This window comes from Falco cherrug, chromosome 4 (assembly GCF_023634085.1).
Source record: "Falco cherrug isolate bFalChe1 chromosome 4, bFalChe1.pri, whole genome shotgun sequence".
Classification (NCBI taxonomy): Eukaryota; Metazoa; Chordata; class Aves; order Falconiformes; family Falconidae; genus Falco; species Falco cherrug.
The window spans coordinates 89,754,447-89,768,713 of NC_073700.1; the positions used below are offsets into that span (position 1 = coordinate 89,754,447).

General features: G+C 57.1%; 1 protein-coding gene and 1 gene segment (V, D, J or C); both read left to right on the forward strand.

The window, feature by feature from the left end:
* Positions 1-188: 188 nt before the first annotated feature.
* LOC129735956 (T cell receptor alpha variable 13-1-like) lies at positions 189-1,799 on the forward strand. The segment is given in 2 exon segments: positions 189-400; positions 1,193-1,799. Coding segments are annotated over 2 exon segments (438 nt in total).
* A 4,074-nt stretch (positions 1,800-5,873) lies between these two features.
* On the forward strand, positions 5,874-8,924 carry LOC129736042 (collagen alpha-1(I) chain-like). Its single transcript, XM_055709959.1, has 2 exons — positions 5,874-7,573; positions 8,097-8,924. The coding sequence occupies exons 1-2, from the start codon at positions 7,522-7,524 to the stop codon at positions 8,687-8,689; spliced, it is 645 nt and encodes a 214-aa protein (XP_055565934.1). The 5' UTR covers positions 5,874-7,521; the 3' UTR covers positions 8,690-8,924.
* The last annotated feature ends 5,343 nt before the right edge of the window (positions 8,925-14,267 follow it).

Here is a 14,267-nt window from a genome sequence, read left to right on the forward strand (position 1 = left end):
GCAGATGCTCTTTACAGAGATGTTTCTCTTCAGGTTCCTGCTCCACGGCCAGAGGGGAAGGGAGAGTGTGCGACACCTGGGTCCGATGCCAGGAGAAGATCACCAGGGATGCCATTCCCTCTGATGGACGGTACCTACACCACGAGGCTCTGGAGAACATTCTGGTGGTAGAGGCTGGGGGACAGGTGCAACGAGGCCTGCCTGGAGCAGCAGGGAGAGAGTTTTGCTCCGCCCTCTGGGCTGTGGTTTGGAGGCCTCTTTGATCGGGCAGAGGCAGAGGAAGAGGTGAAGTTGCAAGCATCAGGTCCCTCCGGCTGGCAGGTGCCTGCACACCCCGTGAAGGGAGAGCGTGACATGGCCCTGATTGTGCTGGCAGCCCTGGCGGGACTGGCAGCCTTTGGTGAGATGCCACTTCCAGGCTGGGGTGAACGAGGCAAGAGTTTGCGCAGCTGGTGGTGGAAGCACGGAGGTGTCAGTCCTGACGGCCTGGGGGATCAGGGAGTGTTTCTGTAGGGAGAGCCGGGGCTGCAGGTGGGTATGGCAAATAATGTGGGAGATGTCAGGAGTAACGAGCATAAGAGGAAGGACAAGACTTTACCCTGCATTTGCAGGTACCGAGCATTCTTGAGTGTGCTGCTAATACAGTCCAAGCCTGAAAGAGGGAAGACGCTGGGGAACGGAGCTGTGTGGCATCTAGGAGCTTCTCTCCTAGGTGTGCTGGAGAAAAGGTTACCAGCCTCTGCAGGGCTGTCTCTAAACCTCGGGGGACAAACAGAGAAGGCTAACTAGAGTCAAGGAGAGCTGAAATGCTGTACAGGGACAGGGCAAGGGCAGAGGACGTGGTGTGTCATATGGAGGAGCTTCGCTAGCAAGAAGATACAGTCAGAGGTGGGAGAAGGACAGCTCATGGCTGCCGCTGCTGAAGGAGACAGCAGCAGTTAACATAGCTCAGAGGCAGATACGGAGAGAAAGAGTGGCTGGAAAGACATGTGCGCACTGCTGGAAAGCAGGATGATCTGGGCGGTGAGGAGTGGCAAGCAGCTGCAGAAAGAAGGGTGCAGGGACAAGCAGCTCAGCATCTCAGAGCCTGGGAAAAGTGAGATGGAGAGCGGGGACAGTGAGCAAGCCCAGGAAGTGACAGATGGACTGGTGCACAGGCAAGCAAGGCTGAAAGAAGTTTCTGGCTTTACAGGTCATGCCCAAAAGGACTCTGTGCTCCAGTTCCCCGCAGAAATGACCATCCAGAGAGGACACAGCACAGCTCTGCGCTGCAATTTCTCCACCAGTTCTGCCAGTCCCTACATCTTCTGGTACCAGCAGCGCCAGACGCAGTCCCCTCAGATGCTGCTGCAGGGAGTGTACAAATGGAAACCGCAGGTGGATTCAGGGAGGTTCTCGTCTTCACTGTCTGTGGAGACCTCCCAGGTGGTTCTGCATGTGCGGGATGCTGAGCTCCAGGACAGCGCTGCCTATTTCTGTGCACTGAGCCCACAGTGGTGCCCACAGCACGCAGCAGCGCATAGAAACATGGGCGGTGCTGTGAGGGGCACATCCCTCCCTGCCACTGCTTGCCTGGAGCTCTGAGCTCAGCCTACTCAGCAGCAGCACCTGGGGGCTGTGGTGAGGCTGGGCCTCTGCCTCCCCAGCCTGTACTGCTGTGAGGCACAGGCCTGTGTGACTTGTGCAGCTGCGTCTGGATCCAGGCTCTTTGATGATGAGAAGCGCTCAAGAAAGCACCGCAGAGTGGACGTTTTCAAGGCCCTTCCAGATATCGAGCCTGTCCACATCTCAAGCCTATGTGTGGAGGATAATGCAAAGCTGGAGAACATCCCCTTTGCTGCAGCCACCCAAAGAATTCCCATGGTACCAGGAAAAGAAAGGAAAAGAAACATTAAATCCCTCAGTGGTAGCAGCTCCCGCCTGACCTTGGTGATCTCCTCAGGGGTCTGGGACCAGCCCCTGCCCTTGCAGAGGGAGCCGTTCCACAGTGAAACACTCATAATCCCCTCTCGGTGGAGGACAGGGATGTAGGGATTTCCATCCTTCCACTTGTACACTTTTGTCAAGACGTCGGGATTTTCATGGAGGAAATAGGATATGAGACTGTGGTGGCTGCCAAGAGACACTTCTCCCCACCCGAAGGGATGAGATTTACAGGTAAAGGGAATTCTAGGTATGTTCCCCCAGCACTGCAGCCAATTCCTGAGCAATTCCCCTCCTTGCCTTGCACCTGGGGGTTGGCTGAACCCTGAGCCTGCAATCTCACCCTGTTCAGATGCATGGATCAGCCTTTGGCAGCTTATAGAAAGCGAGGTGGAGCATGAGCCCAGTGCCAAAGCTGACAAACGGATAGATACGGCGGACACGGAGCCAGGCAATGCTGAAATACCTTTCTGGCTTGACAGATCACAGGCAGAAGGAATTTACGCTGCAGTTCCACCAGAAGCGACCATGCAGGTAGGACACACCAGAAGAGGATTGTTCTCCAAAGGCCTGAGCCATGATCGAGCACTTCCTCCGGGGAGAGGCACCTTTCAGCTTCTGGAGGGCGCTGGGACCGTGCTGTAGACACAGGTTGGAGGTCAGGCAGCTGGGGAGGCAGGGGATGCCTGGTGGCCAGTGGCTGCAGCTGAGTCAGCAGTGTGCCCTTGTGGCAAAGCACACCTACTGCGCTCTGAGATGCCAGCGAAAGCGGAGCCAGCACAGGCAGGGAAGTCATCCTTCTCCTCTCTTTGGCACTCCTGAGACCATGCCTGGGCTCCTGCGTTCAGGCTGGGGCTCCTCGGTGTGCAGGCAAGGTACAGGCGTGTTGGAGGGAGTCCAGCGGGAGGCCCCAAGGCAGGCAGGGAGCTTGAGGACATGATGCACTCAGAGCCTGAGGGAACGAGGCCTTAGCAAAAGAAGGCTCAAAGGGAGACCTTATGGGTGTCTACAGCTACGTGCTCTGAGCACGTGGAGAAGATGAAGCCAGGCTCTTCTCCAAGTGCACGGTGCCGGTAGGCCGAGAGGCCACAGACACAGTTTGGAACCTGTGGAATTCTACTGACGTGTGAGGACCTTATTTTCCAGTTCTTTTTGACCCTGAAAAAGCTCAAGGACTGGAATGCACTGTCCATAAATGTTGTGCAGGCTCTGGCCTTGGACGTTTTCAAGACTCGTCTGGACACAGCCCTGACCGGCCCTGTCCAACCTACATCATGCTATGGGAAGAGCAGAAACAGTTTGGCAGGTTTGTTTGATGGGACTGGAAGTAAGGGCAGGACAGCTGGAGATCCAGCTGGTTTGGAGGAAAGGGAAATTGGCAGGGTTACGGTCATCGGGAAAGGCTGTGTGGTGTTGGGTGAGCTTGGCAGAAGCTGATTTATAAGAGGGGTTGAGCAGCGGGGCACAAAGCTTCATGTGTTGCTTCCTCGAGTACCGATCTTCTTTTGGATAGAAGGAGAAAGTCCACAGTGCCTGTGGGGCTGAGTGGGACAGTTGGTGTCTGCAGGGCTTGGGGGTGTTGAAGATGATGTTTGTAAGAGCTGCAGCCTTGGGCTGTGCTGACAGGAGCTTGGCGCTAGGCACCGTGAAGGCGCTAGGACAGGCCAACCCCACCAAGGCCTTGTGCTGTGAGAGAGAGGACACAGGCATCAGGGAAGGAGAGACTCCCACGACATTGCATGGGAGGATGTGTCAGAGAGGTTGGTCCCCAGCTGCAGGCCTGTCGCCCCTCCACCCTGGCAAGGCAGAAGCTGCTGAGTGCAGGAGCAACAGGTGCCACTGCTGGAGGAGGCAGGAGCACAGCACAGGCATTTCAGGCATGCTAAGAACAAGAATTCTCTCCTCCCTTTCTCGTTCTGGGTTCCCCTGGCAGAGTCGTTTCTGGCAGCTCTGCTCTCTCAGAGCTCCCGGTGGGGACGCGGGCGGTCTTTGAGTCGCTCTCACACATGCAGGACGATCCATCTCAGCATGGTCCTTGCGTATCTCGTCATCGTTGACTTCCTGAGGCAACCGCTGGGTAAGCCTTGGCTTTGACTGACGGTACGATTCCTCGTCTGCTCTGGTACCAGCAGAAGAAAGGCTAAGCCCCACAGCACGTCTCGTAGCAGGCAGCGGGTAGTCCCAGGCAGAGCGGCCATTTCACCACGTTGCTGAACACCACAGGGAAATAGAGTGTCCTGCAGCCAGCGCAAGTCGAGGTCTCGGCCAGTGCCGTGCACCTCGCTGCTGTGCAAGACACCCTGGCACAGGGAGATGCTCCGGCTGTGCGACGAGCCAGGGGAGGGAGGGGACGTGCCTGTGCAAGGCTGAGCTTGGGGGAAGGGGCCCTCAGGTGTCCCCGGGCAGCGCTCCTTCCCCCGTCCACCCAGAGCTCTGCAGGCCAAGACCCTCTTCCAGGGAGGGCCGGTGTCAGTGGCCTGAGAGGCAGCAGAAGGCGGTGAAAGAATCTGAGGTCCCCGTGCCTTCGCTGTGGCTTACGTGAGTATTCTGCCCAATGGCTCTGCTGAGGTGACAGGCAATGCAGGAGATCAGCGCAGTTTCTGCATTGGTGCCTTGCTGCTGCTCTTTGCTTTCTGGTTTCCCTGCGGCACGTTGCTTCTTCAGGTATTCCTGCAGGCCTGTCTCTTAGAGCAGCTGCTCGAGGATGCGTCCCTCACAGGTCAGAGCTCAAGGTAAGAGGAAAGGTACATAAGTGACATGCCACGTGGCAATGCTCCTTCCTGGAACGACATGATGACAAGGATTTTGGAAAACCCTCCGGCTGCTGTGTGTTGGGAGCCTGAGGAAGTCTCTTCTCAGTGCGCTCTGTCCGTCCCTGGAGCCTTTCTTATGCCCTACCTTGTGTGCTGCCCTCAGCCCTGCCTCATCTCTTCTGCAGCGGGACCATGCTGTACAAGTCTATCCAAGAGCTGAATGGGGGAGCAGACCAGCAGGCAGAGGTGGGCAACATGTCCTCCAGGAGAAGAGCTGGCCTGGGGGAAAGCTGCTTCCTGCCTGGGGGAAGGCCAGGCAGCACAGAGCAGCTGTGGGGGCTTGGGCACTGGGTGCCGTCGTCTGTGGCCTGGCCAGGCTGATTTCAGCGTCAGCCTGTGAGTCGCCTTAGCCCTGCCCATGCGTGCAACTGCCGTGCTGTGCAGGGAACTGTTTCTGGCATAGAGGGTGTACAGGTGACCTGCCCTTGCTATCCTTGCCCTTGGGTGCAGGCCATGGCCCATCATTATGGGGACAGGTGGGAGGAGGAGGAGGAGGAGAATGTCTTGGGCTCTTGTAAATGCTTTTCCTCACTCCAGCCCCACTCCTGCTTCCTTTGGAGCCATCTTCTCACTGAGCTTCCTTTTGCAGCACTACGCTACCGAAACCATGAGGAATAGCATTCCTCATAGGCCTGAGAGCTGCTGACAGCTCAGGCACGCCAGCAGCACCAGGATCCTCACTGAGGGACAGCCGTGGTTGGGCTGCCCATCTGCAGGACATGCTCTGAGGCCAAGGGGCTGCTCCTGAGCAGAGATGCCAGGATACAGGGTCTGATTGTCACTGACTTGGGAGGAGCTGGCTGTGTCTTCCTCAGCCTGAAAGGGAAGGGGAGGCTGAATCTTTGGCTGCTTCAAAGATGTACTCAGAAGAGTCCCCTGGGATAAGGCCCTAGAGGCAACAGGGGCCCAAGAAAGCTGGTTCCTAGTCAAGAATTGCATTCTCCGGGCTCAAGAGCAGCCCATCCCAACAAGGAAGAAGTCTGGAAAGAACGCCAGGAGGCCTACATGGATGAACAAGGAGCTCCTGGTGGAATTCAAACACAAAAAGGAAGCATACGGAAGGTGGAAGCCACAACAAGTAACCTGGGAGGCGTACAGAGACAACCTCCAATGAGGTTAAGGAAGGGAAAGCCCAGCTGGAAGTCAGTCGAGGGAGGGATGTCAAAGGCAAGAAGGGCTCCTCTAAGGGCATGGGTAACAAAAGGAAGAATACGGCAAATGAAGGAGCATGCTCAATGAGATGAGGGCCCTGGTGGCACAGAATAGGGGAAAAACTGAGGTGCTGAAGGCCGCTTTTGCCTCACTCCTTACTAGCAAGACTGGCCTTCAGGAATCCCAATTGCAGACCTGGGGAAAGTCGGGAGTAAGGGAGACCTGCCCTTGGCAGAAGGAGATCAGGTCAGGGAATACTGAAGCAAACTGCACATAGAAACTGTCCGTGGGCTCTGACAGCATGCACCGCAAGAGCTGAGGGAGCTGGCTCATGTCATTGCCAGGTCACTCACGAGTATCTTCAAATGACCACGGTGACTGGAAGACGTGCCTGAGCACTGGAGGAAAGCCAATGTTGCTCCTTCATTCAAGAAAAAAGAAGGAGAATCCAAGGAACCACAGGCTTTTCAGCCTCACCTCAGTCTCTGTGAAGGGGATGGAGCAGGTAATCCCAGAAAGCCTGATTAATGCAGGCATGATAGCGATGAGAAAGCCACCATGAGTAGTCAGTATGGCTTCACCAAAGGGAACTCACGCCTGACCAAGCTGGTAAGCTTCTGCGATGAAGAGGCTGGCTTGGGAGATGATGGGAGAGCAGTGGATCTCATCTGGCTCCACTTGAGCAAGGCCTTTGATGCCGTCCTCATTAAAGAAGCCATTGACATAGAGCGCTGCATGAGCAGACAGTGAGGTGGATTGAAAACTCTCTGAATGTCCAGGCCCAGGGGGGGCCGGTCAGTGGCGCAAAACTGAGTCACAGGCCACTGAGTAGTGGGTGTTCCATGGATCAATAGTGGGCCCTGTTCAACCCCTTCTCTAATGATCTCTATGATGGAACAGAGCGTGCCCGCAGCAGGGTTGCAGAGCACCCCAACCTGGGAGGAGTGGCTGCTGTTCCAGAGGGTCTGGCCACTGGCCACAGGGACCACACCAGGCTGGAGAAATGGGCTGATGGGAACCTCATGCAGTTCAACAAGGGAAAGGGAAAAACTCCCGTCCTTGGAAGAACAGCACCACGCACCAGGGCAGCCCGGGGTCACCCATAGAAAGCAGTCCTGTGCAGAGAACAAACTAGGCTTCTGGTAGACACCAAGCTGGCCATGAGCCAGTACTGTGCCCCTGCGCCAAGGAGTTCCAAGGGAATCCTCGGCCGCCTCAGACAAAGCATTGCCAAGAGGCCAAGAGAGGCGATTGCTCCCCTTTTCTCAGCACTGCTGGGCAACAGCTGGAGCGGCATCTTCTCGCACACCTTCTCTATGACCCAAGTGGGCTGCAGAGGCAGCAGAAGGCAGGCTCTGAGGCTGCTCCCCGGCACCCGCAGGGCAGCGGGGGCTGCCGCTTCCAGCCCCGGAGCGGGGAGGCAGCTCTGGAAGCTGCTCCATCTCCCGGGCCGAGGCCCCGCTGCTGCCCCAGGCTGCGGCGAGCCCCCGAGCGGCGCCGGCGCCGGGCTCAGCCCCGGGGCGGAGCTGGCGGCGGCGCGGAGCAGAGGAGGCGGCGGAGAGGAGGCGCCGCGGCCGCCGCCCAGAGCCGGGGCTGGCGCGGGGCAGCGAGGCGCGGGCGGCGGAGCGGCGGCATGCGGCGGGGCCGGGGCGCAGGGCTGGCGGGGCTGGCCGCGCTGCTGCTGGGTGCGCGGGGCTGGCGGCGGGGGGCGGGCCGGGGCTCGGCCTGCGGGGGCCCCCGCGGGGCTGCCGTCCCCTCGGGCTTCTGCACGGAGCCCTGCCGCCGCGCCGGGCTCGCGTCCCTCCCTCCCTCTGCTGCCATCCCGCCTTCCCTGCGGAAACTCGCCGTGCTCTCGCTGTCCAGCCCTGCCCGCTGCCTCCTTCCCTCCGCCTTCTGCCGCGGAGCGCCTGCAGCCGCTCCTTCCCCGCTGCTGCTTCCCCTCGGGCTCCTTCCCCGCTGCTGCTTCCCCTCGGGCTCCTTCCCTTTGTCCCTGTTTTTCTCCAGTGACTCCACCTGTCACTCTCGCGTTCGTATGTCTGCCAGCCGTTAACGGACACCTCCGTTAATGCACCGCTAGACATCCTCTGGAAACTCTTCTCCCCCCCCCATGCCCGAACGTTCCTGGCTGGGATTTGCCATGGCGAACGGCAGGCGGGGCAGGGCACAAAGCAGGTTTTGAGGATTCCCCCTTCTTTTTCTCCTCGGCAGTGGCTGTGGGCAGAGCCCAGGTGCAGCAGGAGCCGTCGGCAGAGACCACCGAGGACACCGGCATCGCCATCAACTGCTCACACCCCAGCATAGGGACAGGAGACTTCATACAGTGGTACCGCCAGCTCCCGGGCCGAGGCCCCGCATTCATCACGAGCGGTCACAAAGGGTCCAGAGAGGTGCAGGACCCTCCGGGGCGGATGTCGGTGGCGGCAGACCGCCGGTCCAGCGCCCTGTGGCTCGCCCGGCCCCGGCGCAGGGACGCGGCGGTGTATTACTGCGCCGTGGGAGACACGGGGCTCGGAGCCGGGGCTGCGGCCGGGCACGAACCTCGGCGGCCGGGGCCGGGCGTGTGTGTCGGGGGCGGGGGGACAGCCCCGGCCGGGCCCGCCAGGGGGCGCTGCCGCCTCGGCCCGCCCGGCCGCGGGCGCTTCCCGCCACCGCCTGCGGCACCGGCACCGGCACCGGGATCAGCGGGTGCCCCTTGCAGTCGCTGCCCGGGCTCAGCACCTCTCCTCCTCGAGGGCTGCTGCGCATCGGTGCTCCGAGGCAGCAAACAGCCGCGCTTGGGCCGCGCTGCACGGGGAGCCTGAGAGGGTCTGTGCAAGGCAGCGGGGCGCAGCGTGTTTCCCACCACGCGCTCGTGCTTGCCCAGCACGGGGTCAGAGCCTTGCGGGTACCGTGGCGTCCCCTGGCCTGTCTGAAAAGGCCTGCCGGCATTGTCCCGCAACGCCTTCCCAGAGGGGACCGATTCCCATCCAGGCCACCTCAGGCTGCTTCTCCTCTTGCCAAGGATGCTGAGCTCTTCATGACTTTTAGGAAGGCCAAGTGACACCTCTAGGTCCTCCAAGTGCTGCCATGGCACAGGGAGTTCACGATGTCAAGAATAAAGCGAACGCAAATGCTCCAGCACGATGCTCAGCTTAGTGGGTGTCTCACCTTTGCCTGGCTGCCTTGGGCAAACACAGCAGCAGCTTCCACCCGGTAATTTTCCCCATCCCAAGGACGCACACAAAGATCTCAGCTTGGAGTTGTTATTAACACTAACAAGCTCCCTGGGCATTCAAATCAGGCAATTCCCTGCAGATCCTTGTGCATTTCTTCCTGTCAGGCTTTCCTTCCTGGAGATCTGCTGTGTCACCACCATCGTCCCCCAGATGCTGTCCCCAAGATTCCTTGCCAACAGAACAATCCTTTGTGTCTCCTGCTGTTATTTTCCTGCTTCTTCCTGGCTATGCCTGAGTTCCCGATCCTCTCAGCCATGGCCTTCAGTCATGGTGTCACCATACGCAAAGTGCTTGGCAAAAAGCACTGTCATGACAAAGAAGCTCTGCTCCCTGCCAGCGCCGGGAGTGTGGGCAGTGGGCTTTTTGGTCACCTCCTCCCAGGTGGCTCTGCTGCTGCAATGTCCCTTCTGCAAAGGGAAGTTTGTTAGCTGTAGAGGAATTATAGAGCAATGAAGTCCTGTTAATTAACATTGATAATACACAGCTGTGAGCTGCCTTCAGGGTCGGTGGGTTGGCTGATGTGGATAATGCGCAGCTGTGGCTGGTTCCTGCTAAGTAGTTAAATAGCTCTAAGGGGTATGGAAGGGGACCACTGGATGAAGAGAGACCTGGAAGAAGCAGAGGGAGGAGAAAGAGTGCACGTGTGTTCTGGATGTATAAAAAACCAAGGAGAGTGCCAGGGAGATGTGTGAAGTAGAAGGGGGGGCTGGATAAGGTAGAGGCTGGCTGCAAGAGGAGCCCTGGGTGAAGAGAGAATCCAGATGCAGCAGAGGAACGCAGCAGGGTGTACTGGCCTGAAGAGGATGAGGAAACAGCATGGACAGTAGATGACCTTGTGAAACCTTGTGAGGGATTGGCAGCTCTGCCGGGGCAAGATGCAGGAGCTACTTATTGAAGTTAAGGGGGTATGTGATGGTAAAAGCCTTGTTGCAGCTGGCTAGTTTGGATACTGCTGTGACAGTTAACTATCTCTACTGCTGTACTGGGCCAGCATGAGCATGGCGTGTTGGGGTTGGGTTGACCTTGCCTGGCTGCAACGTCTCCCCCACTCTGCTCTATCACTCCCACTACTCACCAGGATGGAAAAATAAGAAGGCTCATGGTTTGTGGCAAGGACAGGGAAATTTTGACCCAGCAGTTGGTGTCACAGGCAAACAGGCTCAGCTTGGAGAAATTAATTTCTTGCCAATCAAATCAGAGTAGGAGAATGAGAAATGAGAATAAATTTTAAAACACCTTCCCTGCAACACTTCCTTATGCCTGGGCTCACCTTCCGTCCTGACGTCCCTACTTCCTCCCCCAGAGGAACACAGGAGGATGTGCAATGGGTGCTGCAGTCAGTTCATAACTCATTCCCTCTGCCGCCTCTTCCTCCTCATGCTCTTTCCCTGCTGCGGTGTGGGGTCCCTCCCGTGGGAGACTGTCCTTCTCCAACACGAGTCCTTTCCGTGGGCTGCAGTTCTTCACAAACTGCTACAGCGTGGATCCCCCGTGGGGCCACAGATCTTGCCAGAAGCCTGCTCCATGATGGGATCTCCATGGGGTCACAGCTTCCTTCAGGGCACATCCACCTGCTGTGGCATGGGCTCCTCCATGGGCTGCAGGTGGATGTCTGCCCCACCCTTAACCTCCATGGGCTGCAGGGGGACAAGCTGCATCACCAGCTCATCAGGGACAACCTGTGTCATGAGCCACACATGAACCTGGAGCACCTCATCCCCTCCTCCTTCTTTGCTGACTTCAGTGCCTGCAGAGTTGTTTCTCTCCCATATTCTCATTCCTCTCTCCCACATGCTCTTGTGCACCACTTTTTCAACCTTCTTAAATGTATTATTGTGGAGGCGCCACCACCGTCACTGACTGGCCCAGCTTTGGTCAGTGGCAGGTCCGTCTTGTAGCCACCTGAAACTGGCTCTGAACAACATGGGGCGGCACTGACTGGCACCTTCTCACAGAAGCCACCCCTGCAGCCCCCCTGCTACCATAACCTTGCCCCATAAACCAAATACATTCCACTCCTCACCTCTGTGAATCAAGTGTTTTCAATTAACAGTCATATATGCCCTTCTCAGACAGTCCACAATGCTCACAAACTCCCCCTTACATCAGCAGGCCACAGCCAGGGCACAGGACACTGTGCAGATCGCGTCCACAGAAGGATTACTCCATTGCGGTTGGTCATGCTTTTAGAGCATTTTCTTCCATTGGAAACAGATCTGACATCATTGCTACTTTGAACCACCGCAAGCCGGACAGAAGTTGATTGCAAATCAGCAGATAGTAGCAGCTGGGACATCCTGAGTTCTCAGGGTATAAATCAAGGCAATCAGCAGGGGAGTAAGAGAGGTGTAAAGAACCATGGCAGCTCCATCAGTAGGTGGTTTAAATCACCATCAAAAAACCCCAGAACCTCTGGCAGCAGCACCCTTAGTTTGGACTGTAAAACCTGCATGGATTCTGTACCCGTTTCCTCCATGTCCAAGATCTCCTCGGTTGGGCAGGCAAACCAGGGGGCATGCCAAGGGCCAGGAGCAGCGCTTTGGCGGTGCTGTGGCCAAATGGCTTACTCGTCTGTATGGAGAAATGCCATCCCTCCCTCTTCTACAAGGACCATTGCAGGTGCTATCCTCATTAAGAAGGAACTCCAGCTTGTTACAAGGTTTACTGTGGTTGGGTTAGGAAGTGCAGCTGTGCTGCTGCAGGTGATGGTTCCTTGTAGCACAGCTAGGGAAAAAGGATTTCAGACATGCAAGTGAAATGCCCTGATAAAACATTGCCCTTCAGTCGTGGTCCCTGGCGAGGAGCGACTCCTCTTGGGTCAGCACAGGGAGGCAGGCAGCAGAGGTCCTCCTGCCACATGAGCCGGGCATTGCTGCTGCTCAGCAGGCAGGGGCTGGGGATCTCTTCCACCCCACTAACATAGCCAGGCCCTGTTAGAACAGAAAGTCACAACTGAGACAGCCTGGGGGCAAGCCATTGCTTTGAATCCACAAGGAGAAGTGGTTTCTTGCTGGTACCTTTGTAACGTTGGCTCAGGCACACAATTACAAACTGGCTGCCCCGGCTTCACAGTCCACTTCCAGCCTGCTCCTGCTGCTGTGGGAAGGCCTCCTGCAGAGAGGTGTTTTGCCATAGACCGGGTCAGTACAACGAAAAGAGACCCCTAGTTAAAGAAGTGAGTTTATCTTTACTTACATTTTAAAAAATAGAATAGGAAGTGAAGCAAGTAGTAAGTGAAAGGATACAGCAAGAATAAAACAAGGCAATGCACCTAATCACTGCTGCCTATGACAGGCTACAGCGGTTAAGAAAGATACATCACCAATTGCCTTAATACTTTACCGTCATCCGGGTCCACAGCTGCTGGGAGCCCTGGTTACAGTGAGGATTTGGAGAGCCTGTCCCGGCATTTGGGAGGTCCTACACAGGGCATCCACTCGTAGGTGAGGTCTCCAAAGTCACTGTCAGAGGGTCCAGCTCTTATAGTGTTGAATAAACAAGATCACCTAATTTCAAATGCAGAGACATCTGGTTTCACTCTCCTCTCAGATCCCACCAAAGCCTGGCCAGGGCTACCAGGAGGAACCAAGGGAGCCTCCCTTACCTACTTGATTTTAACCACCGGTTTCCATAGAAGGCCATATATCTGGTTTCACAGCCTTGACCACCTGCCTCTAAGCAAGGAAGGATGCACTCCATCTTTGCAAATGATTATATTCTATCTAAGCTACATCTTTCACTAATGATCATGCATATTTTACCAATGATTGGATACTAAATACAGATATATATATATAAAACATTTGGTTGGCGTGTTCATCTAGATGTCAAAGTTGGCTCCTGGTCCCAGCCAGTCCCCAGCGAGGCCGGTGCGGCTGCAGGAGCTGACGCAGCTGTGAAAGTTCATGTGCACAGGCTTGAGAGGCAGAGGGGAAAGGTTCAGCCCTTCGTCCTGCCTCAGCTGGGGACTGTGGTGGCAGCTACAGTGCATTACCAGGAGCCCCTGGCAGGTTTGCAGACATTGGAGAGCAGAGGGCAGCCCACCGTCCTTCTGCCACGGCCTCGGCTGAGCAGCAGGACCCTGAAGGCCTTGTGGGAGCGGGGTTGTGAATGGGGGCTGCTGCGCTCGCCAGCTGTTTTCTGCAGTCCCTGCCAGCTGTGTGAGCCAAGGGCCCTGGGTGAGAAGTGGCAGAGGAGCCCTGCTCCAGGAGCAGGAGGCAGTAAAACCGAGCAGCCCTTTGGCTTGCCTGGGGATAGCGGTTCTGGGGCCCAGGGTGGGACAAGCACCTGGCGCCTGTGGCTAATGTGGGCAGGTGAAGGGACACAGGGGGACTGCCTGTACAACGGAGAGCTGTGTGGCAGTGTCCTCCCCCTGCCAGAGTGCGGGAGCGTGCCTGTCCCTGTGCGGCTGGTTTCTGCAGCAGATGCTCTTTACAGAGATGTTTCTCTTCAGGTTCCTGCTCCACGGCCAGAGGGGAAGGGAGAGTGTGTGACACCTGGGTCCGATGCCAGGAGAAGATCACCAGGGATGCCATTCCCTCTGATGGACGGTACCTACACCACGAGGCTCTGGAGAACGTTCTGGTGGTAGAGGCTGGGGGACAGGTGCAACGAGGCCTGCCTGGAGCAGCAGGGAGAGAGTTTTGCTCCGCCCTCTGGGCTGTGGTTTGGAGGCCTCTTTGATCGGGCAGAGGCAGAGGAAGAGGTGAAGTTGCAAGCATCAGGTCCCTCCGGCTGGCAGGTGCCTGCACACCCCGTGAAGGGAGAGCGTGACATGGCCCTGATTGTGCTGGCAGCCCTGGCGGGACTGGCAGCCTTTGGTGAGATGCCACTTCCAGGCTGGGGTGAACGAGGCAAGAGTTTGCGCAGCTGGTGGTGGAAGCACGGAGGTGTCAGTCCTGACGGCCTGGGGGATCAGGGAGTGTTTCTGTAGGGAGAGCCGGGGCTGCAGGTGGGTATGGCAAATAATGTGGGAGATGTCAGGAGTAACGAGCATAAGAGGAAGGACAAGACTTTACCCTGCATTTGCAGGTACCGAGCATTCTTGAGTGTGCTGCTAATACAGTCCAAGCCTGAAAGAGGGAAGACGCTGGGGAACGGAGCTGTGTGGCATCTAGGAGCTTCTCTCCTAGGTGTGCTGGAGAAAAGGTTACCAGCCTCTGCA

Coding starts and splice junctions, on each gene's coding strand:
- LOC129736042 (XM_055709959.1), top strand. CDS start 7,522: ATGCGGCGGGGCCGGGGCGCAGGGCTGGCGGGGCTGGCCGCGCTGCTG. Junction 7,574..8,096: donor GCTGGCCGCGCTGCTGCTGG/GTGCGCGGGGCT, acceptor TCTCCTCGGCAG/TGGCTGTGGGCAGAGCCCAG.